Raw genomic sequence first — 26,408 nt, 5'->3', positions numbered from 1 at the left:
TAACCGGGGCTTTATTAGGTTTGGGGAAATTCAGGGTAGGATGCAATGGATAAAGGGATTAGAATAATAAAAGACAAAATAAACAATACATACACTCTACCTCTCCCAACATTTACAGTCAATACATACCATCCTGCTCCCTCTCAGCACCTGCCTAGGCATATGATGAGTTTAGGCTCAGTCTTCGATAGCTGATGCAACACTGAAATCGGTGGTAGACATAATATCAAAATAAACAAGGGTGTTTTAACAAAGTATCCGCACCAAAGATGGTAAGATCATCCTTTTGGCTGTTTGATCTGGATTCCAATGGGCAATTAGGCTGGCTCTTGGTAGCCTGACCTTAAGTCTCCCCTCAACCTCCTGGGTTTCTAGTCTTTTCTGGGATGACACTGTTCACTGGCCCAAAAGTGCTCAGTCTTCCTTTGGGAAGTAATGTGGAGGGAGAAGGGTTGTCCCTGGCTGTGTAGCTCTTATTCCTGCTACACTCCAAACACGGCCAACTGGAAGTGAACTCAGCCCCTTTTTTCTGAGTCCTGGCTCATGATTAGTTCCAGTAATGTTTCTAGCCAATTCTACTTCTGCCCTGGACCCTGGGAAACAAAGTCTTGAACCACTGTCATCATTACTACTGTAGTTTGGGGTGAGTCCCCTAGAGGCTCAGTGTGGTATTTCAGTAGTACCTCCTCCAAAGGGGTTACATACATAAATAATAACTTTTTTCTTTTTTTATTTTGAAGTAGAACTTTTAATTTACTGTTCATTTTGAATTACTCTTTACTCGGTTGGGCCAAGCAAACAGGTATCAACTTAATTCAGAGTAAAATGTAAGTTGTCATATGATAGTTGTTTTATCTTTATATTTGCTAAATACACATCATGGATGCTTTTTTCTTATGAACAATATAGATACACCATATCAGTTTGTCATATTAAAAAGTATTTTTCTATCTCTATATAAGATGTACTTCTACTGTAGTTATATGCGAAAACTTTAATAAAATAACTATTAATGCTTGCTTTTTTTTCTTTTTTAAAGCATCTAACAGGAGAGGACCCTGTCTGCTCCACATTTTAGTTATTATATTTTGCTGCTTAGTAATGAATTCCAGTTTGTCTGTTTATCCTTTCTAGTTGGAAGATGGGGAAGAAGAGCAGAGTGAAAACTCAGAAGTCAGGTACAGGAGCTACAGCAACAGTTTCTCCAAAAGAAATGTTGAATCTAATTAGTGAATTATTACAGAGTAAGTTTAATTTTCTATACATCTTTGTATAAAGCAGGAGAGGGGGTAGGATGAGTAAAAAAAGATCTGTTTTCCCTTTTAGTACTGTAGGCAGCTAACTGCATTAGTTAAGTTTCCTGGAAGAGTCACCTTGAGATTCCAATCTCTTAGCTACAGCTATATCAAAATTTCAGTTTGACTTTGTATATAACAGATATATAATATTTTGTGCAGTTTGAAGTTTTACTAATGTGCCTGTACATTTAAAATGTATCAGACCAAAAACGCTATTTAAGCTTACTTGGCAAAGCATCTTTGTATAAAATATCTCACTGAATTGTAAACACAGAGGATTATACCGTTCTGATTAACAAATGGAAAATATTTTGAATTAAAATATAACTTGTCGTATCAGAGCAGTATGGTTACCTGTTGGAGAAACAATCCAACTTGAATTAATTGCATTCTTCATTGATATGTTTAGCCTTTTAAAGAGAACTTTACATGTATCCTTATTTATGAACCTTCTCCATGGTTCAGTTTTGGTGCTTGGAGCTACAAATAGCCCTAAGCTCCTATGGAAGGATTTTGAGCTCACCAAATGACTTCCATTGGATAGGCTTTTGTTTACACTAAGTACGCCTGGGGAAATTCTGCACCACTGCACAACGTAGAATTTTGCAGAAATTAACATGCATGCAGAATTTCCTTTTCCCCCACAGGAAGTGGGCTGCAGTGCTGCTAGCCGTCACTAGGAGCTGATGGATCCAGCAGAGCCCAGCCTGCCTATAGAAGACAGTACCAGGGGGATGGGGAGAGAGTTAGAGGGTTCCTGGCAGCTACAGTTCCTGGCATGTCCTGAGGGAAGGAGAGGGCGGCGCATAGGAAACTCCATGCAAGCCTGGGACTGAGCATCAGGCTATTTTTCCTTTGGATCGTCTGTGCCTGTGCCTGGGGCAGGGCACGGTTGGCCTCTAGGGGAGAGGGGAGTGAGTGGACTCTGGAGGGAGGGGGTTCTGGTATCTGGGTGGGGGCGGGGAGGCCTGTGGCTGGGCTCTGGGGGTTGTGGGGCAAGGGAGCAGTGATACAACTAGGTTGTCATAGGGGTTTTCTTTAACTCTCTACTTCTGGGGAATTTGTGTCTGTATTGTTACTGACATACTTGCTGACAGGTATTTTGAAATAAATTACCAAAATTATTGAAATTGGTGTGATTATGTAATGTGTTTTTGATAAATAACATTTGCAGAATTTTGCAGAATCTTAAGATATTATGCACAGGATTTTTATTTTTTTGGTGCAGAATGCCCCCAGGAATAACTAAGAGAGTCATTTTCATTTTTGCTACTGATGGTATATAGGCTAGTGTACAAAGAACTCAAGTGTGTTTATCATTGTTATGAAAGACAGCTGGTTTTCATGACATGGCAGTACAGCATCTGATCCCTGTCCACAGTATCTCTCATTGGTAGTGACACTGCAGCTGTGCCATTGTTGGAAAAACAGGTCCTGATTTTCCTATTGTTAGATGCACTCAAATGCTATACCAAGAAAATTAGGATTTGTAGCCACCATTGTTCAGAGTGGTAAGACAATGAAGTGGAGTCCTATACTATAGCTTGCTTTTGCACTGTCTACTCTATACATTCATTGCTATCACAGATGAATTGTGTATCCTGATTTTTCCAAGCAGAGACAAGGCCCTGATGCCTACTGTGTTTTTTGGCTATGCTTTGATACTTTGCTCAGTCCTGAAAGTCTAGTGTTCTAATCAGGTTGAGAAGGGTAGTTTTTGCTTGTGCAAATTTAAGTGTACATTTCAGTCGCATCCAAAATTGGGTAAATGGCACAATGACTTTACGTAGTGTTGTTGGGATGGTTGTTGATGTAGTCCAAAGCAAGAAAATTACTGTTAAATCTCTCTCCCTGCCCCAACCCACATAGTATTTCACAGCATCGTATTAACATAATTAGGACAATAGTAATAGTAAGTTTATCTTTCACCTGACCCAAGTATTGTTGCTGTTATCTGTTTTTGTTACAAGGATCTTCTCCATTTTGAAGAAAACTTCTGGTGATGGTTCTGTCCCTTTAGTTTTTATTCTTCTTTGTAATATTTTTAGCTCTTGGATCTTTTATTTCTTAGAGAATAGACAAATGAATCAAAGTGACATTTTTTGAGGCAAGTAATATGAGAAATGGAAAGCTCTGCTACATGCATTTCAAAGAATAGGAAATTTGTAGTGTTTACACAATACGTTTTGTCCAATATTGTATCTAGTGAAGGACCTTTGGTAGTAAGGTCCTATTAAAGTTAGCATAAAAGCAAGGCCTTTCTCAAGATGATAAAAGGACTAAATTGTATTAAAATATTATTTTTTATATTTTTGGCTTCCAGAATGCAGCAGCCCAACCCCTGGTCCTGGAAAGGAATGGGAAGAATATGTGCAGATTCGAGCTCTTGTTGAGAAAATCCGGAAAAAACAGAAAGGTAATAGAGAAACAGCAAAATTTAGAGCAACTTGTGTATCATGAAGTAGCACATCAGTGAGATCTATACCAAACAACTATATAAGTGCGTGGAGAATCATTCAAATACAGGAGATATTGCTAGTGAAAAGTAACATTGGCAAACTTCATAAAGACAGGAAGTTGAAGTCAAAATGACATCTGTAAGTAAGTCTTTTTGCTTCTTGCTTAAGCACTTCTTAAGTGCTGGTAGGTTGTTTTGATTAACTTAATTTTCTCTTTGGATTAAGGCAGGAGTTCAGACATTGCTGAGAAGGAAGGAATTAAAAAAAAAATTCCTTGGACAACATGCTAATGGCAGAATAAGTGTCTTTGTATGACAACAGAAATAATGTCCATGTGTGACTGGAATTCTGTTTCAAAATGAGACAAAACTGTTTATTGTGTGGGATATTGCAGTAGCTGTTCTCATCTGACATAATCACATAGCTAAAACTGTGGTTTTAGCTCACCCTGAGAGAACGTTAGAATTGTAGGGTAGACAAGATTTGGGTGGGCTATTAATTTGCCTCAGCAAGTTTGACTTTTCCCATTTAACCAGGACTCGCGATTCCCAACCCCATTTTCTGACAGCTAGCCCATGGTAGCTCTGCAAGAGTTAAATTTTTGAGTTGATCATACAGAATGTGTTATTCCATATTCTAATTTGAAGTGTGTTACCAGACATGACAGACTACATTTAACAGTGATTTTTCATAAATTGAATTTTAACTTTATAAATGCAAAAAAAAAAAAAATCCCACCCCAAAACCTTCTAATGCAACATTAAAGTGTAGAAATGCAAAAGGCAAGGTTCCTACAGCAATATTTACTTGATCATCAACCTATTTTCTGTTGTGTGTGTTTAATAAAAAATCAAATGAAAAAAAGTCCTTAAAAATCAGTTTTAATTTAATTTGGGACTACAGACCATATTATGCACTAATCATAACTATAAGGATATCTCATGACATTATATTGGGTAGAGTTTAAATTGCTTGAATGCATTAACTGTGCATTTCCATACCTTAACAAGTTTGAATGTGTTTGAAAGTTAACTTTTACTCTGAATTTCCTGGTGATTGTTTTCAGATAATTGAAACATTCTTCTAATATGTTTTACCCTAAATCATTGATCTGTACTCAACTTTAATTCTATATTAATTTAGTTTTTATCTGGAAATATACTATTACAACGTTATATTCGAGTTTAGTATAAATAACCCGTTCTTTTTATGGTGGTCATCGCTGTACCTTTTACCATTCAGTAGGTATTTTACTTGTCATTCATTTTACAAGAACTACAAGAATAGATACTGAGTAATGCATAAAAACCTCAGATTGTTAAAAGTAGCTTAGGCATTTAAACATCACCTCCTGATAACAGGTATATCGAAGATTAAACTGATACTGTTTGAGTGACTTCATCATGTATTTGGATCAGGATGAACTTGAATTATGTTTCTTCCCTCTCTGGCTGCTGTTATTTTCTGGTGTTATGTCCCATTGTCTAGTAGTATGTAATAGATACTGTGCCTTATATCCTACCACAATGTGTATATACAGTAGCAGAGTTAAAGCTATTCACTGAGTTTCTTGACTTCTGCTCATTTAAACTTGTGTGGTCTAGTAGTGAAACAGATGCTTGGATGGGATGAGAATGGGGGAATCAGAGTTTGAATATTTTACGTTGTATTTTTCAATGAAAAAGTACACAGAACCTTTTAACCATAATACTATTGCACAAATTTGTTATATGCATGTAGTATTATGGATAAATAAGTATTGTGTGCATCCAAAATATTATTTGTTTTGGAGGCTCTACATTATTATTTTACAGAGGATTTTCTGTCTCTGTAAAAAGTACAGAAAAATAGCAAAAAAGGCTGGAAATGGCTTACGTGAGCTTTTTGAACTTGCTTTCAAGAGTAAACGATCATAAAAATAAATGTGCAAGTTTGCACATATCTGAAATATATACATTCTACACTAGTGTTGTGTAGATCAGTTGATCAGAGATATTGAACTAAAATAACCCTGTTTTTAGAACTTCTTTCACTGTGATCATCTTGGGATTGGATTAGGCAGGAAATAGATACCAGGTGGAGGCAAGAGGTGTGACCAAGCTAATTGCTGGCTCCCCAGTAGCCAGTGTCTAGTGCCTATGAAGGCTAAAATGGCCAGTTCCCAGAGGTAAATGAGACCTAGGGCTTTGCTGGTGTACATTGTAGCAGAAGGTGAGACCTGAAGTCTTCACAAACCGAGGATCCCCTTTTGTACCCTCTTACCCACCAGGGGAGGGTGAAAGGATTCAGAAGAGAGCTGAATCCTAAGGCAAGCCTGAGGAGGATCTAGCCCAAGCTGCTGGTTATATGTTGCGGAGCCATGTAACTCTGCACTGGACCCAATTAAATGCCTGGTATTAAGAAATGACAGGAAGTTGGCTGGGCGGACATACTGCATCCCTTCCCACTGTAAAGTTGGAACCTTGCACTTAAATCCATCCCTTGGTCTGCCCGCATTCACTTGTGTGTCTTGATCAGTGCAGTTATCATCAACACTTAGCATTGGAATGTCTTTACTCTCAGCTTATTTAAATGAAAAAAGGAAAAGAAAAATTTCATACATATTCTTTCACAGACTAGTTTCATTTTCCATTTCTAAGGTGGCTGGTAAGCAAATGTGGCAATGTTTAGGTTGACTAAAATTGGATATGATTGTAGAACATTGCTGAGTTACTTTTAACAAAGACCAGTTCTGATCCAGACTCTTCAAAGGATAGTTGTGGGATAGTTAGGAGTTTTTCATTTACATGTGGTTTGTATTGACCCTCTTTGGCCTGTTAGATCCTCTCATTTCTGTGTTTTTATAAATTTTGCATATAGGTTTGTCTGTTATCTTTGATGGAAAAAGAGAAGATTATTTTCCTGAACTAATGAAATGGGCCACTGAAAATGGAGCATCCACAGAGGGTTTTGAATTAGCAAATTTTGAAGAAGAGGGCTTTGGTTTGAAAGCAGCAAGAGAGATAAAGGTGAACGTATGAACATTTGAACGGATTAGAAAATCATGTCTGTAAATGTTCTGAAAATGTGACAGCAGGACATTGAAACCATTCTTTTCTCTCTCTCTCCCCAATATAGAGTTCACTTCACTGGAACTACTGTTATATATAGTTTATAAAATATTTGAGAAAATTTACAAGAGACATTTAGTATTGTTCTTTAACATCGGGCAGTTGTTTGATGGGTTGTGTAAAAGTGTTAATTATGAACCCAACTAAGGATTCATAGCTAAATGGTTTGGGCTAACCATTCATTGTGTCTTTATGCCTCATTCTACATACTCCCTTTTGCTACTCCCTGCCTGCCCCCGGGTACCAGCTTTTCCCTTTTTTTTTTCTTTTTTTTTTCAAATTCCTTCCTAAAGTATACATTTTAATTGCATTAATTTGCCAAACCAAATATTAATATTTATTTGAAGGTGAATTTCAATAAACACTGATTTGTTTTTAATCCATCTTTTGGTCACCTTATACAGTATGTGTCAAAATTGTATTTTTCCCATTCTTAGTTTGCAAGCCCATTGGGGTAAAGGTTATCTCTCTTGCATGTTTCCCAACTGTAAAATTGGGATAATAATTCTCTATTATCTTGCAGTGGAGACAATCGTTAATGTGCGTGAAACACTCAGATACTATGCTGAAAAAATGCCATAGCAAGGACACCAGGGAAATGTATATTTCCATATTCATTACTGGATTTAGATGGTCTATAGTTAATAAAGCAAGGGCAACTAATTGAATGATGAGGATAAAATATTGAACAACTTCTTCCATCCCATGCACTAAAAGAGACACGGGTCTTGTGATCCTATACTGTTTTTCATGTAATTAGAGACTACATCATAACACATACACATGAGGAGGAAGAATTAAGGTGGTGCAGTCATCTTAACTTTGGGTACTTCCTAAGTATTGAGTGCTTGACTCTGTAACCTAGATAAATTCATTTTAACATTATATTGTTAAGGTAATATTTATATATGATGTTTTAAATCAAGTAGTGGCTTGACCTATGTTCTTTAAGTTGTAATGTAATATCATAACGCAAGAAGTTCTCATGGCATTTCAGTTTACTTGGTAGTGGATGGGTGAGGAGTCTTGATGCAAAATAACTTTAGGATTTAAAAAAGACAGGAAAACTTTGTTTCTTAATTTTCTTACATGTATATTTGCAATATTTTAGAGAAATAGGTTTTTTGTTATTTCATGTGAAACAGTAATACATTTCTGAACTTTCCTGGATTTTATGTGTTGTTTTTTGTTTCTTCCCCCACTAGGCAGAAGAGTTGTTTCTTTGGGTTCCTAGAAAGTTGCTGATGACAGTTGAATCAGCTAAAAATTCAGTGTTAGGTAAGAGCAATTTTTGAGCTTCCTTATAAATATGTGCAATGGGAAGAGTTTCTTTGATACAGCATTACAAATTGACATGGGAATGGAATAGCAGTCTAAACATCAGGTTTTCAGTATCTAGAATCTTGAAGTATCAATGATCAGAATTTAATTTCCCTCTTCCATTCCTTCCTCTGCCGCCCTCTCCTCTTTTCCCATCTCCCTCCTTGCCCCACGTAGCAGGTATCTGCCTGGCTGCCATTCTCACCTCAGAGGGCAGATGCATTTCAGTGGTGATGGAATTCCTGATGTTTCAGTAGTTTCTAATACGTGTGGAGATGAAATGTGCTATAAATGTAGATAGTGAGCTGCTTATGTTTTAATATCTTAATTTGAATTAATCATTTTTTAACCGTACAAAAATGTATCCTAATGTCATAAAGATACCACATAGCTGTATGACAGGCACTCAAGATAACCATCTCCTATCTCAGGTAGTGCTATACGCTGGTGATCCCAGACGCTTTTATTTGGTACAATACGCATGCAGTTTTTAATTATATTAATTTAAAATAAATTTAGTATAACTATTTTCAAGGCAGTTAGTTCAGCTGTTTACTGATCTTTATGGTTAATTCAGGGTCCTTGTATTCTCAAGACCGAATTCTCCAGGCAATGGGCAATATCACATTGGCATTCCATCTTCTTTGTGAACGAGCCAATCCTAACTCTTTCTGGCTGCCATACATCCAAACTCTCCCTAGTGAATATGATACCCCTCTATATTTTGAAGAAGATGAAGTGCAGCATCTTCAGTCAACTCAGGCCATACATGATGTCGTCAGTCAATATAAAAATACAGCTAGACAGTATGCCTATTTCTACAAAGTCATTCAGGTAAGCTGCTTAAATTTAATGTGCGGAATATATTGCACTTACAGACTTTTGAGAGAAAAGGGGTAAAACAATGATAAAAAATTTTATTGCTGTTAGAAAAACTGAAAATATGAGTCATTACATATAACTTCTCACTTATGTTTATCTACTGTTGAGATGTCATATTTTAATAGGTTTGTTAAAATGTAACAGAATTTACAGGAAACAAAGTGAAACAATCATTTTAATTAAAGTAGGAGAAACTTGAATTCTATAACAGTATTTCATTTATATCATATATGCACTGCTCTGTAATAGGTTTCTTCAGTGTAATATAGCTTTTTTAAAAAAATACAACTGTGTCCATCCAGTAGCAAAATGGAAATGTGAAGATATGATACAAAAGTTTTTGTGTACATTTCTCATCAAATTTTTGATGTAATCCTTTAAATGAGTTTGTCACAAAGTAGTGAAATATTACTTTGGCATATAGTCATAATCAATATTGGGAGTGGATTGGGCTGTGTCATTGCCAAAGAAGCACTTGATATCCAGTCATCAAAGGTGCTTATGGCATTATTCACATATGAGGAGCATATGACACTCCTGGGTTTCCAACAGGAGATTGTAGACAAAGAACATCTGTTTGGAAGTAGGAGGGGTTGAAAGACATTGATAAAACTAAGGAATGGTCTGGTCTTTCAAACTGTTTCTATTAACTACATTCTTTCAGTTAACAAAGGTTAAAAAATTCTGCTGGTGGTTTTCTTGTTCAAAGAGGTTAGCTAGGTTTACTCCCATCAGAATGTCAACTTGCCAACTGCTGTTAGTGCTTAATGCACTTAGAGACAATTTTTGAAAACACAGTTATTTGACAGATAATGGATGGTCATCAGAGGAAACGATACTCCTTTGGAGCTGAGTAGTATCATGGGAGCAGTGTTCTAGTAGAGAATGGTGGGCTCTTGCCTCCTGCCCTTGTTTTGGGACAAAACTCGTAGAAGGGTAGTGAAGTCAACTCAGTGCACTGCCAGATCTTCCCCTGTGCTACTCATAGCTGGCAATCCACAGCTGCACCTCCAGCTGTGCACTTCTGTCTGGGGGTGGGGTGTTATGGAAGGGAGCATATAATGCCACTTTAGTCATGCTAAGTAGTATCTTATCTTCCTCAAGTAGTTCTAATGGTTTTAAAAGGAATTACTATCACAGTATGAATATGATTAGTGCTTGGTGGCATGTAGAGTACAGGCACTACGCATGTATCTAGACACTGCAGTGAAAGGCTCTGGCAGTGGAGAGGCAGGAAGGAAAACCTCATGTCAGGGCGTTGCAAAAGCCTTTCCCTGATGCCTTCCCCTCTGCTGAAGCCTTCACTGTGGTGGAGAAAGCACGACACTACTCTCCTAAAAATAGCAGTGTAGACATGGAAGGCACTGTTTGGGCAGATAGAGAGCTGTGAAGGGTGCATACCCTGGGGGTTCAGGCATGTAGGACAGTCTTCTTGCCTAAGCCACATCTCATGGTCTACACTGCTATTTTACGTGTGATAGCTGGCATGTGCTGTCTGTACTCTACATGCTGCATTAAGTGCAAGTCTAACCTAATTCTCTGATCCTGCAAATACCTGCGTGTGCTTAATTTTGCTGCTATTACTTAGTCACATTGATTTAATTGGATTTACTTTTGGGTTTACTCATAGTAGTAAAGCTAGGCATGTGCATAAGTGTTTCCTGTGATCAGGGGCCTTGGTTATTAAAAGAAACCTAAGTCCAGAGCTAAAGCATGATTTGCTGAGAAAAGTGACTAAACATAATAGACTTGTCCTCACATAATATGTTGCAGAATTTCTTTGCAATGACTGGTCAATATGCATAAACTGATTCTACTGTGATAAGAATGATGTTGTATAAGAATCTATGTAGAATACAATGTTATAATGTAAAGTATAAATAGAACAGTGGGTAGTGTGTGTCTTAAGTTGCAAGTGATTGCTTAAATGTTTTGGCAAGGAAAAGAACATTTGAAGAATTTTTTATAATATTTCAGGGAGTTATCTCTTTTGTAGCTGTTTGATAAACGTTAACTGATTGATATGATTAGCTTTGTGTTTCTTATGATCTAAGTCAACTTGTGTCAAGGGGAGAGGATGTGGAAACTAGTTCAAGTCATTTGAACTTTAGATTAATGTGAATGTCCAGAGTTGGCTCTCTCGTTCTGACAGTCCTTGCCGTACCACATTATGTTCCCAGGTACCTGGAACCTTGCTTCTCATGGATGATCATTATGATTGCATGGCACTCAAATTGGAATATTAAATCTGTTCAAGTGTGACCATTACAGAATACCTAACTCAGTTCATTTTTTTTATTCCCCACCCCACCCCCCCAGGAAACCTAGCTGAGATCTTTTATGTGGAACTTCATCTTGCAACAAGCTTGTGTTGCTAAAAATAAAAATCCCTGACTTCTAACTTACTGATGTGCGCACACAGCAGCCATGTGTATGATCAAAAACCAGACAAGCAGCAATCAATCTCAATTTAGACTTGTCTGTGGTTTTGATCAGGTGTGTATTGAATTTTAAGATTTTTTTATGTTTCTTCAATATTTAAAAATTGCCATGAAAATAGTTTTGTAATTAAAAAACTGGTTTGTGTTAGGTATTTGCAAACCATGTTGTAAATTGTGCTAGGATAGAAAAATGCCAGAAAAATTCTTCTTTGGAAGAAGAAACTGGTGTGGCTTTCCAGGCAGAATATCTGCACTAAATCAGTAACTGGCTTTAGAACAGTATTAATCGGGGAATCGCCTGTGCAAGATCACATAGATTTTAGTATTCTGCATAGTAATATATTTGTACTGATTATAAAGATTGGTGCGGTACTACTTTGATTCAGAAGTGTGGATTTACCTAATAATTCCAACTTTGTGGTGGTGATCAGCTGCTCAGCCTGATTCTGATTGGTTTGGGATGTGTTAATATTTTAGATCAGGGTCAGCAACCTTTCAGAAGTGATATGCCAAGTCTTCATTTATTCACTTTAATTTAAGGTTTCGTATGCCAGTAATACATTTTAATATTTTTTAGAAGGTCTTTCTCCATAAATCTCTATATTATATAACTAAACTATTGTTGTATTGTAAAATAAACAAGATCTTAAAAATGTTTAAGAAGCTTCATTTAAAATGTTGATCTTATGCCGCTGGCCTGCTCAGCCTGCTGCTGGTCTGGGGTTCTGTTCACCTAGGCTGGCAGCGGGCTGAGCTGGTCTTGCGGGCAGGACCCTGGCTGGCAAGGGTCCAGCAGCCAGACTCCCAGACCGGCAGTGGGCTGTGTGGAGCCGGCAGCCGAGACCCCACACCAGCAGTGGGCTGAGCGGCTCAGCCCACTGCCGCTCAGGAGTTCTGTCCGCCGGCTCCTGCCAGCTGGGATTCCGGCTGCCGGACCCGCTTAGCCCGCTGCCAGTCTGGGGTCCCGGCCCTGCCCACATACAGTGGGTACCTACCTTCTCCCTGGTTCTGGCCCATTCTCTTCCTCTCTCTGCACTGAACTCAGGGTGGGAGTGCACTGAGCAGAGGGCTAGGGGTGAAGGATCTGGCCAGGAGCTAGAATGAGGGAGGGGGCTTAGGGCTGGCTGTGGGGCACTTACCTGGGCAGCTCCCATTTGGTGCGAGGGGTGCTGGTGGGAAAGTGGGGAAGGGGTGCAAGAGCTCCCATTTAGTGCTCGGGATGGGGGGTGCAAGAGTCAGGATGTGGGAGTGCATGGGATGTGGGGGGGCTGTGTATATGGGAGGGATGGAAGAGTCAGAGCAGAGGGCTGGAGTTTGTGTGTGGGGGTCAGGGCAGAGGGCTGGGGGTGTGGGCTGGGGTTGGCGGGTGCTCATGGCAGGGGGGCTGGAGGGGTATGCCTCTATTCCACCCCCCCTTTCTCCAAGGCCCTGCTCCGCTTCTTTTTTGCCTCCACGGAGAGCAGCGAGCATGCTGAGTCTGCTCCTTCCCGACCCCCTCCCTCGCAAGGGCCATCAGCTGATCCCCCGGCAGGGAAAGGGGGGATGGAGAGGTGGAGGAGGGGCAGAAACCCAGCACACTTCAGGAAGAATCAGGGGAGCCGACCAAGCTTCTGCCCCTTGCCCTCTGCCCCCACGGGGCGGGAGGGGCAGAGAAGAGCGGGTTGAGCCAGGCTGGGCAGGATTTTTAATGCCACGACTCTGAGTCAACATTAAATCAATACTCCTTCAACAGGGTGTTTACTAATGAGAGTATGTTTTGTTTTGTTTTTTGAATTAGTTGTTAAAAACCAAGGTCCTGGGCACTTGTGATCATTAAAGATCCCCATGGCCCTTTTTACAAATACACAAATGTCCTGGCCAGATTCCCTTTACCTGAAACTCCTCTGTGGCATGCTTTTCTTCCTGTTTTAAACTTTTGTATAATGCAGTGAATTATTAAACAGCTGCCATTTCACCATAAGGTAGACTGCATTTCAGTGGTAGATGAAGTGATCCCTTTATGCATATATAATTTATATATTAGTTAGTAGCACTTTGGCTTCCTTTGGAAAGAAAAATGATATATAAATATATGGGGCCTGATTCACTGGTATGTTCCAGTTGCTTTGTGCCACTCCAACAACAACAGGCAGCCATAAACCCATTGTAACTGACAAGTTAAGCTGGATTTACAGCCGTTTTGCATCACTGGGGTAATAGATAGCAGCCATATCACAATAATGGATCTGGCCCAGTGTATTTATTAACTGGCATTCAGCAATAATGCACTAGTGAGACTGTCAACTTGTTTGGCACTAGGGTTGCAAGAGAATATTCTAGATTCTCATTTTATCAATGTCTTGGATGAAGACTTATGAGTAACTGGTATGGATTTTGTTCTTTGAAAAGAGCTCTAAGTTAATTCTAGTCTTTAGTATATGTTAGGGCTGTCAAGTGATTAAAAAAATTAATCACAATGAATCATGTGATTGATTGAACTTAATAATAGAATACCATTTATTTAAATATTTTTGGATGTCTTCTACATTTTCAAATATATTGATTTCAATTACGACACAATGCAAAGTGTACAATGCTCACTTTATATTTATTTTTTTATTACAAGTACTTGCACTGTAAAAAATTTTTTTTTCAATTCACTTAATACAAGTACTGTAGTGCAATCTCTTTATCGTGAAAGTTGAACTTACAAATGTAGAATTATATTCAAAAAAACTCCATTCAGAAATAGAACAATGTAAAAGCTTTAGAGCCTGCAAGTCCACTCAGTCCTACTTCTTGTTCAGCCAATCGCTCAGACAAACTAACTTGTTTACAATTGCAGGAGATAATGCTGCCCACTTCTTGTTTGCAATGTCACCTGAAAATGAGAACAGGCATTCTCATGGCACTGTTGTAGCTGGCATCACAAGATATTTACATTCCAGATACAGTAAAGATTCATATGTCCCTTCATGCTTCAACCACTATTCCAGAATATATGCGTCCATTCTGATGATGGGTTCTGCTCGATAACGATCTAAAGCAGAGTGGACTGACACATGTTCATTTTCATTGTCTGAGTCAGGTGCCACCAGCAGAAGGTTGATTTTCTTTTTTGGTGGTTCGGGTTCTGTAGTTTCCTCATCGGAGTGTTGCTCTTCTAAGACTTTTGAAAGCATGTTCTACACCTAGTCCCTCTCAGATTTTGGAAGGCACTTCAGATTCTTAAACCTTGGGTCAAGTGCTGTAGCTATCTTTAGAAATCTCACATTGGTACCTTCTTTGCATTTTGTCAAATCTGCAGTGAAAATGTTCTTAAAATGAACGAAGTGCTGGGCCATCATCCGAGACTGCTATAACATGAAATATATGACAGAATGTGGGTAAAACAGAGCAGGGGACATACAATTCTCCCCCAAGGAGTTCAGTCACAAATTTTAATTAACACATTATTTATTTTTTTAAATGAGTGTTATCAGCATGGAAGCATCTCCTCTGGAATAGTGGCTGAAGCATGAAAGGGCATGTGAATGTTTAGCATATCTGGCGTGAAAATACTTTGCAATGCCGGCTACAAAAGTGACGTGCAAATGCCTGTTGTCACTTTCTGGTGGCGTTATAAATAAGAAGAGGACAGCAGTATCTCCTGTAAATGTAAACAAACTTGTTTGTCTTAGTGATTGGTTGAACAAGAAGTAGAACTGAGTGTACTTGCAGGGTCTGAAGTTTTACGTTGTTTGTTTTTGAGTGCTTATGTAACACAAAAAATCTACGTTTATAAATTGCACTTTCACAACACAGATTGCACTACAGTACTTGTATGAGGTGAACTGAAAAACACTATTTCTTTTTTGTTGATCTTTTATAGTGCACATGTTTGTAATCGAGAATAATACATACTTTGATTTCAGTTACAACACAGAATACAATATGTATGAAAATGTAGAAATCGTCCAAAATATTTAATAAATTTCAATTGATATTCTATTTAACAGTGCGATTAAAACGGCAATTAATCACAATTAATTTTTTTGAGTTAATCGCATGAGTTAACTGCAAATAATCGATAGCCCTAGTATATGTAATAGCAAAAATATTCAAATAAACATTATATACTGATTATAGAAAAGAAACACATACCTGGGGTTCAAAGTTGTTTCCAGAGCACAGAACAAGCATGATTTGATGTTCAGTTTTATAAAGGGGGAAAATGAGACCTAGGCTAGGTCTATACTAGAAACTTTTTTATATAGTGATGTATAGTAAAATTTGCTTTTGCTGGTATAACTTTTTTCACTTGGGGTACTGGTATAATAAGCTATACCAGCAGAAGCACGTTTTTGTTTGTATAAGCTGCATCTACACTGAGGGTTTGTTTGTTTTTTGCCACTATAGCTGTATCAGCAAATCCTTTCTAGCATAAACTCGGCCTAAGTGACTCATCTAAGATCATACAGGTTTCAGAGTAGCAGCCGTGTTAGTCTGTATCTGCAAAAAGAACAGGAGTACTTTTAGCACCTTAGAGACTAACAAATTTATTTCAGCATAAGCTTTTGTGGGCTACAGCTCACTTCTTCGGATTCATAGAATACATCACTTCTATGCATCCGAAGAAGTGAGCTGTAGCCCACAAAAGCTTATTTATGCTCAAACAAATTTGTTAGTCTCTAAGGTGCCACAAGTACTCCTGTTCCTTTTTCTAAGATCACACAGTGAATCATTGCCAGATCTGGGTTAGGAATTTTTGATTCCCAGGTTTTATTCATTCCATTTACCATTGATGCATTGGACTACAATGGCTGTATACTATCAAATATTAATAGTAATTTTCATTTGCATTGAGGTTTTTGATAGTTCCCATTATGCAATGGTTTTGATTGGAGATAGACCAGCTCTAAAAAAAAGAAGTAAAGGAATGCAGGGTGGTGGGAAACCCTAAGAGGAAGCAATGGGAGCTTGGGGGTAGTGAGTAGAGTAGCGAGTGAAGATGGGGTAGTGGAAAACTCGGGCTTTCCATGGGAGGAGGGGTTGCACCCCAGGAAGTCCATCCTATCCTGGCCTTACCCCTACTTGTGCTGGACTCTGTTGTCCAAGCAGTCCTGTAACCTGGCTCCTGGCACTGCCATCTCTCTGTCCACGACCAAAACAAAAAATGCTTTCTCATAAGTCAGAAAAACCAATAGCAATGTTGGTATAATTTTAGACACATGCACAAAAATCACTTTTTGTGAAGAAGTCTAGCATTGAAAGTATTGATCCAAATGGTGAATGATTTTGGAAATTATAAGCCTGTGGAAATGGGACTGGGAGTAGAGCCAGAAATAAATTAATAATAAAAGCGGTCTTGCTTCCTAACCATGAAGGGTGCTACTCTTATGTTGAGAGTAAGTTGCATGCTTTTCAAAGAGGAATATAACATTTGATTTCATGCACTACTTATTTCCTTTAGTACTTCCCATGTTTTTAGTGTAGAAATTTGTATTAAAGCTGGCCAGTGTGACCAGGATTTAGACATTCAGGCTAATCTTTTTGAATTTGATACTTGCCCCTAACAGTAGGAACCAGTCTTCCAACTTCCTCCACACTCTTGCTAGCTACTCCACAACAGAAGGCAGAACTTGTGGCATCTTAAAATAGAAGGTGTTTTGATGATGGCTGCAAACATTAGAAGGAAGGATGAGACTAGTGAGTGAAGCAAAAAGATTTTAACTCCTTCATTCTGGATTGGTTTTAGCTTGCACAATGTGCCTCTTTAGTGACTGTTGGGAATTTAGTGGGTTAATGGAGCAGTCACTTAGATACTTGGTTTACTTTACAAATAAGGTTGATAGTGATTAAAACAGATTTGCTTTTCATGTGCATGCAGATTTAAGTGTTGTTTGACTGGTTGTTGTCTGCTTTGTTTCACTAGCTTCTGCATAAATGAGGTATTCTCATAAGGGTATATTTCCAAACCCTTCCCAAAGTGATTAGTCTTGGATACACATGAAGAACAGGCAGACTTCTGCATGTAACAGTTGTTACAAGCTAAACTGTGGTCTGGGTTTGATAAGCAAAAACAGGTGTGAGATTGAGCAGACAAAAATAAACCCTTGATCATGTAGCCAGGATGTATAAACCAAACTGACACCTTTTAAAATGTGTGTAATTTGATAACTAAAAAATAGTTTAAGGGGAAAAAATTCTTGCAGATGGACTTGAAAGGTATATTTGGGCCCTGGAATGCTACTTATAAAGAGCAGGAAATTTTGAGATCAGTAGCCTAATATCTAAGTAGCTTTTCTTTTAAACTGTTCCAAAGAGAACTTTTGTACGTAGGCTTTTCTTCTTTCCTGGATATGTGTGCGTGTAACTTCTGTTATTATTTGTGGACATTGTATGTACACTGAAGGGTGAACAGAGTCCAAATGTTCGTGGTTTAATGTTGGGGGGCTTTTCCTGCACTGAAATGTGGTATAATAAGCACAAGAGGGACCTGTGTAGTTTAGTCATTCACTGTGAGAGTCTTTGTTTATAAATATACTTTGTGGCTTTTGGAAGGAATATTCATTGGATTTCCTGTAAGATTTTTTTCCTCCCAGCTGCATCTGGCTGCATGTTTGTACTTAACTGCAGAGCGGTTTCTGCACAGATCAGTGCAAGGCATCAAGAGCGCTCTCTGGCAGGTGGAAATGCTGGAATGCTACTTTAATTCTTTCTCATACCAAAGGGCCAGTGGCTGTAGATTACAGCGTTTTCTCCCCAAGAATGATGGAGGTTGTTGTTCTTCTATTGACTGCCCCATTATAAGACAACTATTTAATTTGTAGTTGTAATTAATTTTTAAAATCATGTTAAAATAGAAAATTAATATGTCAAACGATTAACAACATTAATCATGATTAATTGTGCTGTTAATAATAGAATACCGTTTGAAATTTATTAGATATTTGTGGATGTTTTTCTACATTTTCAAATATTGATTTCAGTTACAACACAGAGTACAAAGTGTACACTTTATATTTTTTGCTATACAAAGTGCTCACTTTATATTTTTTGTTATAAATATTTGCACTGAAAAAAATAGCATTTTTCAATTCACCTCATACAACTACTGTAGTGCGATCTCTTTGTCACGAAAGTGCAACTTACAAATTTAGTCTTTTTTTGTTACATAACCGCTCAAAAATAAAACTCTGTAGAACTTTAGAGCCTACAAGTCCACTCAGTTCTACTTCTTGTTCAGCCATTCGCTAAGACAAACAAGTTTGTTTACGTTTACAGAAGATAATGCTGCCTGCTTCTTATTTACAATGTCATCTGAAAGTGAGAACAGGTGTTCGCGTGGCACTTTTTTAGTCAGCTTTGCAGGGTATTTACGTTCCTGATATGCTAAACATGTGTATGCCTTTTCATGCTTCGGCCACCATTCCAGAGGGCGTGCTTCCATGCTGATGATGGGTTTTGCTTGATAACAATTCAAAGCGGTGTGGACTGACACACGTTCATTTTCATTATCTGAGTCAGACGCCACCAGCTGAAGGTTGAGTCTCTTTTTGGTGGTTTGGGTTCTGTAGTTTCTGCGTCGTAGTGTTGCTCTTTCAAGACTTCTGACAGCATGTTCCATATCTCATCCCTCTCTGATTTTAGAAGGCGCTTGAGATTGTTCAATATGGGGTCGAGTACTGCAGCTATCTTTTAGAAAGCTCACAATGGTACCTTCTATGCATTTTTGTCAAATCTGCAGTTAGTGTTCTTAAATACAACAAAACGTGCTGGGTCATCATCTGAGACTACTATAACATGAAATATATGGCAGAATGCTGATAAAACACAGAGCACATTTTTTAAAGAAAGTCATCAGCATGGAAGCATGTCCTCTGGAATGGTGGCTAAAGCATGAAGGGGCATACAAATGTTTGGCATATCTGGCACGTAAATACCTTCCAAAACTGGCTACAAACGTGCCACATGAACACGAGTTCTCACTTTCAGGTGACATTGTAAATAAGAAGCCGGCAGCATTATCTTCCGTAAATGTAAACAAACTTGTTTGTCTTAGCAAATGGCTGAGTGGACTTGTAGACTCTAAAGTTTTAGATTGTTTTGTTTTTGAGTGCAATTATATAGCAAAAAAATCTACATTTGTAAGCAGGACCGGCGCCAGGATTTTTGGCATCCTAGGCGCAGGGCCGGCTCTAGCCATTTCGCCGCCCCAAACATGGCGGCACGCCGCGGGGGGCACTCTGCGGCTCGCTGGTCCCGTAGCTTCGGTGAACCTGCCGCAGGCATCCCTGCAGAGGGTCCACTGGTCCCGCGGCTCCGGTGGACCTCCCATAGGCATGCGTGCGGGAGGTCCACCAAAGCAGCCTGCCGCCCTCCCAAATCCTGGTGCCCTAGGTGACCACCTAGGTCGCCTAAATGGAAGCGCCAGCTCTGTTTGTAAGTTGCACTTTCAAGATAAAGAGATCTCACTACAGTACTTTTGAGGCACATTGAAAAATACTATTTTAACTTTTTTACAGTGCAAATATTTGTAATAAAAAAATAAAGTGAGCACTGTACACTTTGTATTCTGTGTTGTAACTGAAATAAATATATTTGAAATGTAGAAAAATATCCACAAATATTTATAATAAATTCTAATTGGTATTCTGTATTGGTTTACAGTGTGATTAAAACTGTGATTAATCATTATTAATTTTTTTGAGTTAATCACGAGTTAATTGCGATTGACAGCCCTAAAAATTAACATTTATTAAATTATAGAAACTGTAGTGCAATAAAAGATTCTAATTGCCACATCTGAATAAAGAGAGAATCTGTACTATTTTTTGTACCTCATGAAACAGTGAAAAGGAGCTGCCTTCCCTAGAAAATATTAATGTCCTCTGAAACCTTCTCTTCGGAAGGTGAGGTTCCCAACTCCTTTTCTGGCTGAGAATGCAGATGAACATCTTATTTCTACAGCTAGCAGATATTGTTGCTTTTTTTTAGTCACTGTCTTACACTTTGTAGGAGCAGCTGGCTCTATCCCAAGATGTTGCCTCTGCTTGATGTGGGACTGAGAGCCTCATTTGAGATTGAGAGATCATTGTGCACTTAAGTGTACATTTCCACATAAACCTTTTGACTTCATTGTACAGATTTTATGTTTTTCTTGATGGGATGCTCAAAGGATGTATTTTTCAAGCACTGCAAAATTCTTCAGGGGACTTATCTTTGTTAAAATTAATTTAATCCATTTTGTAATTTAGTTATCTTCTACTTTCAGATTTGATGATATTCAGAGGCTGGTATGTGTTGCAAAGGAAAGCAATGTTTAATTCCTTGTACAGACATTTGGATGGGACTTGGAGAGGAAAGAAAGGCGAGTTCTTAGTTTAAAAAAGAAAGAAAATTAATATTTAATCTGTAGCACAAGGTAGAAACGAGGGATATCTTAAAATAAGTGTAACACATGTAGTACATAATGCTGTGTCAGAATTTTTTTCTGTTGGTGAAAAATAGGAAAAGTTCCCTTTTGGCTTTCCACTATAGCATTTTGGTTGTGGTTGTGATCCATTGAATTAACAGTGGACCCTCGTGGCATTCCTGCTACATGGGACATCAGTGAGGCACTCTATTGAACAAGAGTGAAGTTAAACCATGCTACCTTAGAGTAATTTAAAAGTAAAAATGAAGATCACTTTGTGAGGAAATTTTCACTGCGGTTGGCTTTGCTGTACCTATTATGTGGATAGAGACCACTTTAAACTCCAAATCTATCAGTTTCTGAAATTTTCATGAACACTAAACTTACAAATACTTAACTGATTTTTCTGCACATGTAGAAACTGTTCTTGGTAGCAGTTGTTTCAGCTGCTGGGCCACAGCCTGGGTAGCCTTTTGTTTGGGAGAGATTTGCTGATCATTCTGAGCTTTGAACTGTATGTGATGGAACACTATATGCACATAAAGTAATGTGTGATGAGACAGTTACAAGTTTTCATTAATTTTTCTCTTAATGAAATCACTGTTCTCTTCCATGAGAGTTCAGTTAGGGAGAAAGGAGCCTGCGTTTTTTATTGCTGTATTCTGCTAAAGAGAGGACTGACTTGTGGATGTCAAAGGATATGTCTACACTACGGGATTATTCCGATTTTACAGAAACCGTTTTTTAAAAACAGATTGTATAAAGTCGAGTGCACGCGGCCACACTAAGCACAGTATGTCGGCGGTGTGCGACCATGTACCAAGGTTAGCGTCGATTTCCGGACTGTGGGTAGCTATCCCGTAGCTATCCCATAGTTCCCGCAGTCTCCCCCGCCCATTGAAATTCTGGGTTGAGATCTCAATGCAAAAACAGTGTCGCGGGTGATTCTGGGTAAATGTCGTCACTCAATCCTTCGTCTGTGAAAGCCACGGCAGACAATCATTTCGCGCCCCTTTTCTCTGGATTGCCCTGGCAGACGCCATAGCATGGCAGCCATGGAGCTCATTTAGCCTTTTGTCACTGTCAGCGTATGTGTACTGGATGCTGCTGACAGACGTGGTACTGCGGCGCTACACAGCACCATTCATTTGCCTTTGCAAGGTAACAGAGATGGTTACTAGCTATAGCACCGTCTGCAATTGGAAACTGGCGATGAGATGACGGTTATTAGTCCTTTTGTACTGTCTGCAATTGGTGGTGACGTTTATCAGTCATTTTGCACCATTAGCAATTGGAAATTGGCAATGATGGTTATCAGTCCTTTTGTACCGTCTGCTGCTGTCATGGATGCTCCTGGCTGGCCTCGCTGAGGTCGGCCGGGAGCGCATGGACAAAAATGGAAATGACTCCCCAGGTCATTCTCTTCATGTTTTGTCTAAAAATAGAGTCAATCCTGCTTAGAGTATGGGGCAAGTGTACTAGAGAACCGGAGAGCACGGCCGCTCCGGGTCACAGCCCCAGAGATCCCGCAGAAATGATGAGCTGCATGCCATTCTAGGGGGTGCCCCTGGAACAACCCCACGCATTGCTTCCCTCCTCCCCCAACCTTCCTGGGCTACCGTGGCAGTGTCCCCCCATTTGTGTAATGAAGTAATAAAGAATGCAGGAATAAAAAACTCCGACTTTTTAGTGAGATAAAATGTGGGGGAGGCAGCCTCCCGCTGCTATGATGTCCGGCGCAAGACTCTTCATTTAGACATGAAAGTGGGGGTGGGGGGCTGATGGATCTCAGCTCCAGCTGGCGATGATGAGGACGGTTACCCAGCCTTTGTACCGTCTGCCAGGAATGACGGGGAGTCATTCCCATTTTTGCCCAGGCGCCCCAGCCGACGTCACTGAGGCCAGCCCAGGAGCACTCAGGATGATGACGACTACGGATATCAGTCATTTTGCCACCATCTGCCGCTGGGAGGGATGCTGCTGATCAGTGCTGCAGCACCCCAGCAGCATGCAGTAGACCATAGGGTGACATTGAAAAAAGGCGAGAAATGATTTTTTTCCCTTTTTCTTTCGAGGGGGCGGGGAGGGGAAGGGGGTAGATTGATGATATAACCCTGAACCACCTGGGAAATATTTTTTGACCCTTCAGGTTGGGAGCTCAGCCAAGAATGCAAATGCTTTTCAGAGACTGCGAGACTGTGGATACTCGATCCTCAGTCCCCCCTCCCTCCCTGCATGAGCATCCATTTGATTCTTTCGTGCTTTTCCGTTACGCTTGTTCACGAGCACTGTGCTTGAATCCCTGCTGTGGCCTCTCTCTATTCAATAGGCCTGGAGATTTTTTCATATGCGGTTAGGCATTTCGTCTGTCTGTAAACAGAATTCTATGAACAGATGTTGTCCCCCAAACAGCGATCAGGACAGTATCTCTCCGTACGGTCTATGCTGGGAGCCTCTTTTTGGATTTGGGACTGCATCGCTATCCGGTGCTGGTCCAGAGCTCCACGCTGGGGTAAGACAGAAATGAAATTCAAAGTTTTGGTGGGGCTTTTCCTGTCTACCCTGCCAGTGCATCCGAGGTTCAGATGGCTTCCAGAGGGCGGTCACAATGGTGCACAGTGGGATACGCCGGAGAGGCCAATACCGTCGAATTGTGGCCATACTAACCCTAATCTGACATGGCAATACCGACTTCAGCGCTACTCCCCCCCTCGTCAGAGAAGAGTACAGAAATCGGTTTTAAGAGCCCTTTATATCGATATAAAGGGCTTCGTTGTGTGAACGGGTGCAGGGTTAAATTGGTTTGATGCTGCTAAATTCGGTATAAACACGTAGTGTAGACCATGCCCATCATTCTTTTCTCTGTTCTCTGGATGCTAGTGTTAATGGACAACTTCGTTCACTATACCTAGACAGTGAACAAAATGTCTGATCAATGGGAAATTTAATTTTACTTTGCTGTTCTTTCCCTAGATGATGATGTTGCTGTTTGCATAACAGAGATTCTTAACTGTTAAATATTTTCATTTAGTATTTCAGTTCTTTCAGATGATTGATCCTGCTTATACTAGAAAGTTGAGTTTGTTACCTAAAGGTGTGTGTGTGATGTGTGTTTTATGTATAATACAAGTTGGTAAGAACTATAGATGGGGCAAGGGGATGGTCAGTGGCAGGCAGAAGATGGTCTGGTAGTATAGTATGCAACTGGATGGTGTAAATTTCAGCGTGTTTGGGGTTGGATTCATCTTTGTTTGGGCTTTAGAGCAGAAAGTAAACCAGGTCAGGTATTCCAATTTGTTTGACTACATATAATATAGAAATGTTACATAGCTAAATACATCATGTTAGAGAAGAAGTTGTGGAGGCTGAAATCCTAATACAGCATTAGCAGTACAAGCTGCCTCATACTTTTTTTTTACAGGGGCGTTCCAGTCTTGTTGTGGAAGATCCACGTCTTGACAGTGAGACAATAGTTCACTCATCAAGGAATAAATGAGCATGCACTCTAGTTGGGCTAATAACAAGAGTACTAGTTACAATGGTCCCTTTGTGTGGTCTGTTGTAGGTAGAGAACTATGCTAAGACCATTTAACATAATATACTAAACAGCAGTGGTGGATTTCTGGCACTGCTGGCTTGGGAATAGCAATCTAAAACCGAAAAGCTTGATATTCCTTTAGCCAGATCTCTTACAGAAAAATGTAAAATCTGTGGTTTGGAACTGTAGAGTTATATATATCCTATGGAGATTCTGCTGTTGGCTTTTTGCTGGCCACTCGGCAACATTAGTAAAGTTCCAACAGACTGAATTTGCAATAAAGATTTAATTAATATGTTTTTTTAAGAAGGTCTGGGTAACTATCCAGATTTGGAGTAACTTTCTGAAATCCAGATTGTCCTGTATATTGTCTGAATATTCACACACTCTTAATGGAATCAATTTCACGTGATGATATACTTATCTCCGTGCCAGGCGTCGAGCTTCGGAAAGAATGTCTTTTTCCGCAGGTTAACTAAAGTGGAGTCCCTTAAATGATGAACTAACTTTTTTAAGTGTGATGACATCCCTTTCTGTCAGTTGATTCTAGAAAGGTATTGTTGGCTTCACCTGTTGAAGAAGGCATTTATATTTTTCTAGACTAGTGATTCTCAAACTTCATTGCACCATAACTCCCTTCTGACAACAGAAATTACTACACAACCCCAGGAGCGGGGGGACTGAAGGCTAAGCCCACCCAAGCCCTGCTGCCCCAGGCAAAGGAGCTAAAGCTGAAGCCTGAGCTCCACCGTCCTGGGCGGGTGCCATAGCCAAAGCCCAAGAGCTTCAGCCCTGAGAGGGGGAAATTGTAGCCTGAGCCCTGCCACTCAAGGCTGAAGCCCTTGGGCTTCAGCCCCAGGCAGTGGGACTTGGGCTTTGGTCCCAGGCCCCAGCAAGTCTAATGCCAATCCTGGCAACTTCATTAAAACAGAGTCGCAACCCGCTTTGGGGTCAGGATTCACAGTTTGACGACTGCTGTTCTAGACCAGAGGTGGGCAAACTATGGCCCGCGGGATCCTCCTGCCCAACCCCTGAACACCTGGCTCAGGAGGCTAGCCCCCGCCCCTCCCCCCAGCGCAATGCTCTGGGCAGCGGGGCTGCGAGATTCTGGGACAGTGCAGCTGCGGAGCCTGGCTTGATCCAGTGCTCTGTGCTGCACGGTGGTGCGGCTGTAGCGCTGCCAGCCACTAGTGCTCCAGGCAGCGCAGTAAGGGAGCAGGGGGGGTTGGGTAGAGGGCAGGGAAGTTTGGGGGAGTGATCAGGAAGTGGGGATGTGGATAGAGGTCGGGGTGGTCAGAGGGCAGGGAATGAGAGGGTTGAATGGGGGCAGGGGTCCTGGGGGGGCAGGGGATTAGATGGAGTGGTGGTGGGGCAGTCAGGGCAAGGGGTTCCGGGGGCAGTCAGGGCGAAGAGGTGCTTGGATGGGGCAGGGGTCCAGAAGGGGCAGTCAGGAATGAGAGGAGAGGTTGGATGGGGTGGCGGAGGGCAATCGGGTGGGGGTTCAGGGGGTGGACAGGGAGTGGGGTGGATAGATGGGGCAGAGTTCTCGAGGGGGGAGCCATCAGGGAACAGGGGGGTTGGATGGGGCAGGAATTCTGATGGGGGGAGCATCGGGGGCGAGAACCAGGGAGAGGGATAGGGGTCGGGGACCGGGTCACGCCTGGCTATTTAGAGAGACATAGCCTCCCCTAACCAGCCCTCCATACAATTTCTGAAACCCGATGCGGCCCTCAGGCCAAAAAGTTTGCCCACCCCTGTTCTAGACAGTATACAGAATGAGAAGAAATGGGTGGGAAAAGGATTTGCTATGGTAACCATCTTTTGGTCCCCCAATAAAATTAAGTGACCAGCTTTAAAAGTAAATTTCACTTGGCACTGCTGTACTTGCCAACTGAAACACAGTACCAAGTTTGGGTTACAGAACGGTTGGGTGAGGAAGGCATGTTGTCTTTTGGATTTGCACATCTGGATGCTGTCCTTCTTC

At 40.3% G+C, this 26,408-nt stretch overlaps 1 protein-coding gene across 4 annotated transcripts in view; it reads left to right on the top strand.

Annotated features, from left to right (window-relative positions):
• SETD3 (SET domain containing 3, actin N3(tau)-histidine methyltransferase) overlaps positions 1–26,408 on the top strand; it is a 72,490-nt gene that overhangs the window by 17,573 nt on the left and 28,509 nt on the right. For 3 of the 4 annotated variants that reach the window (XM_032775279.1, XM_032775277.2, XM_032775278.2), the window contains 5 exons: positions 1,135–1,244; positions 3,622–3,714; positions 6,617–6,765; positions 8,073–8,145; positions 8,765–9,021. In XM_032775279.1, coding sequence (XP_032631170.1) covers positions 1,142–1,244; positions 3,622–3,714; positions 6,617–6,765; positions 8,073–8,145; positions 8,765–9,021 — 675 coding nt within the window. In that variant the 5' untranslated portion in view covers positions 1,135–1,141. The remainder of the gene's footprint in view (positions 1–1,134; positions 1,245–3,621; positions 3,715–6,616; positions 6,766–8,072; positions 8,146–8,764; positions 9,022–26,408) is intronic. The other variant, XM_032775280.2, reaches the window with a different exon arrangement.

Source organism: Chelonoidis abingdonii, chromosome 4 (assembly GCF_003597395.2).
Source record: "Chelonoidis abingdonii isolate Lonesome George chromosome 4, CheloAbing_2.0, whole genome shotgun sequence".
Classification (NCBI taxonomy): domain Eukaryota; kingdom Metazoa; phylum Chordata; order Testudines; family Testudinidae; genus Chelonoidis; species Chelonoidis abingdonii.
The sequence above is the reverse complement of the archived record's forward strand: the minus strand, read 5'-3'. Positions and strand labels throughout refer to the sequence as shown.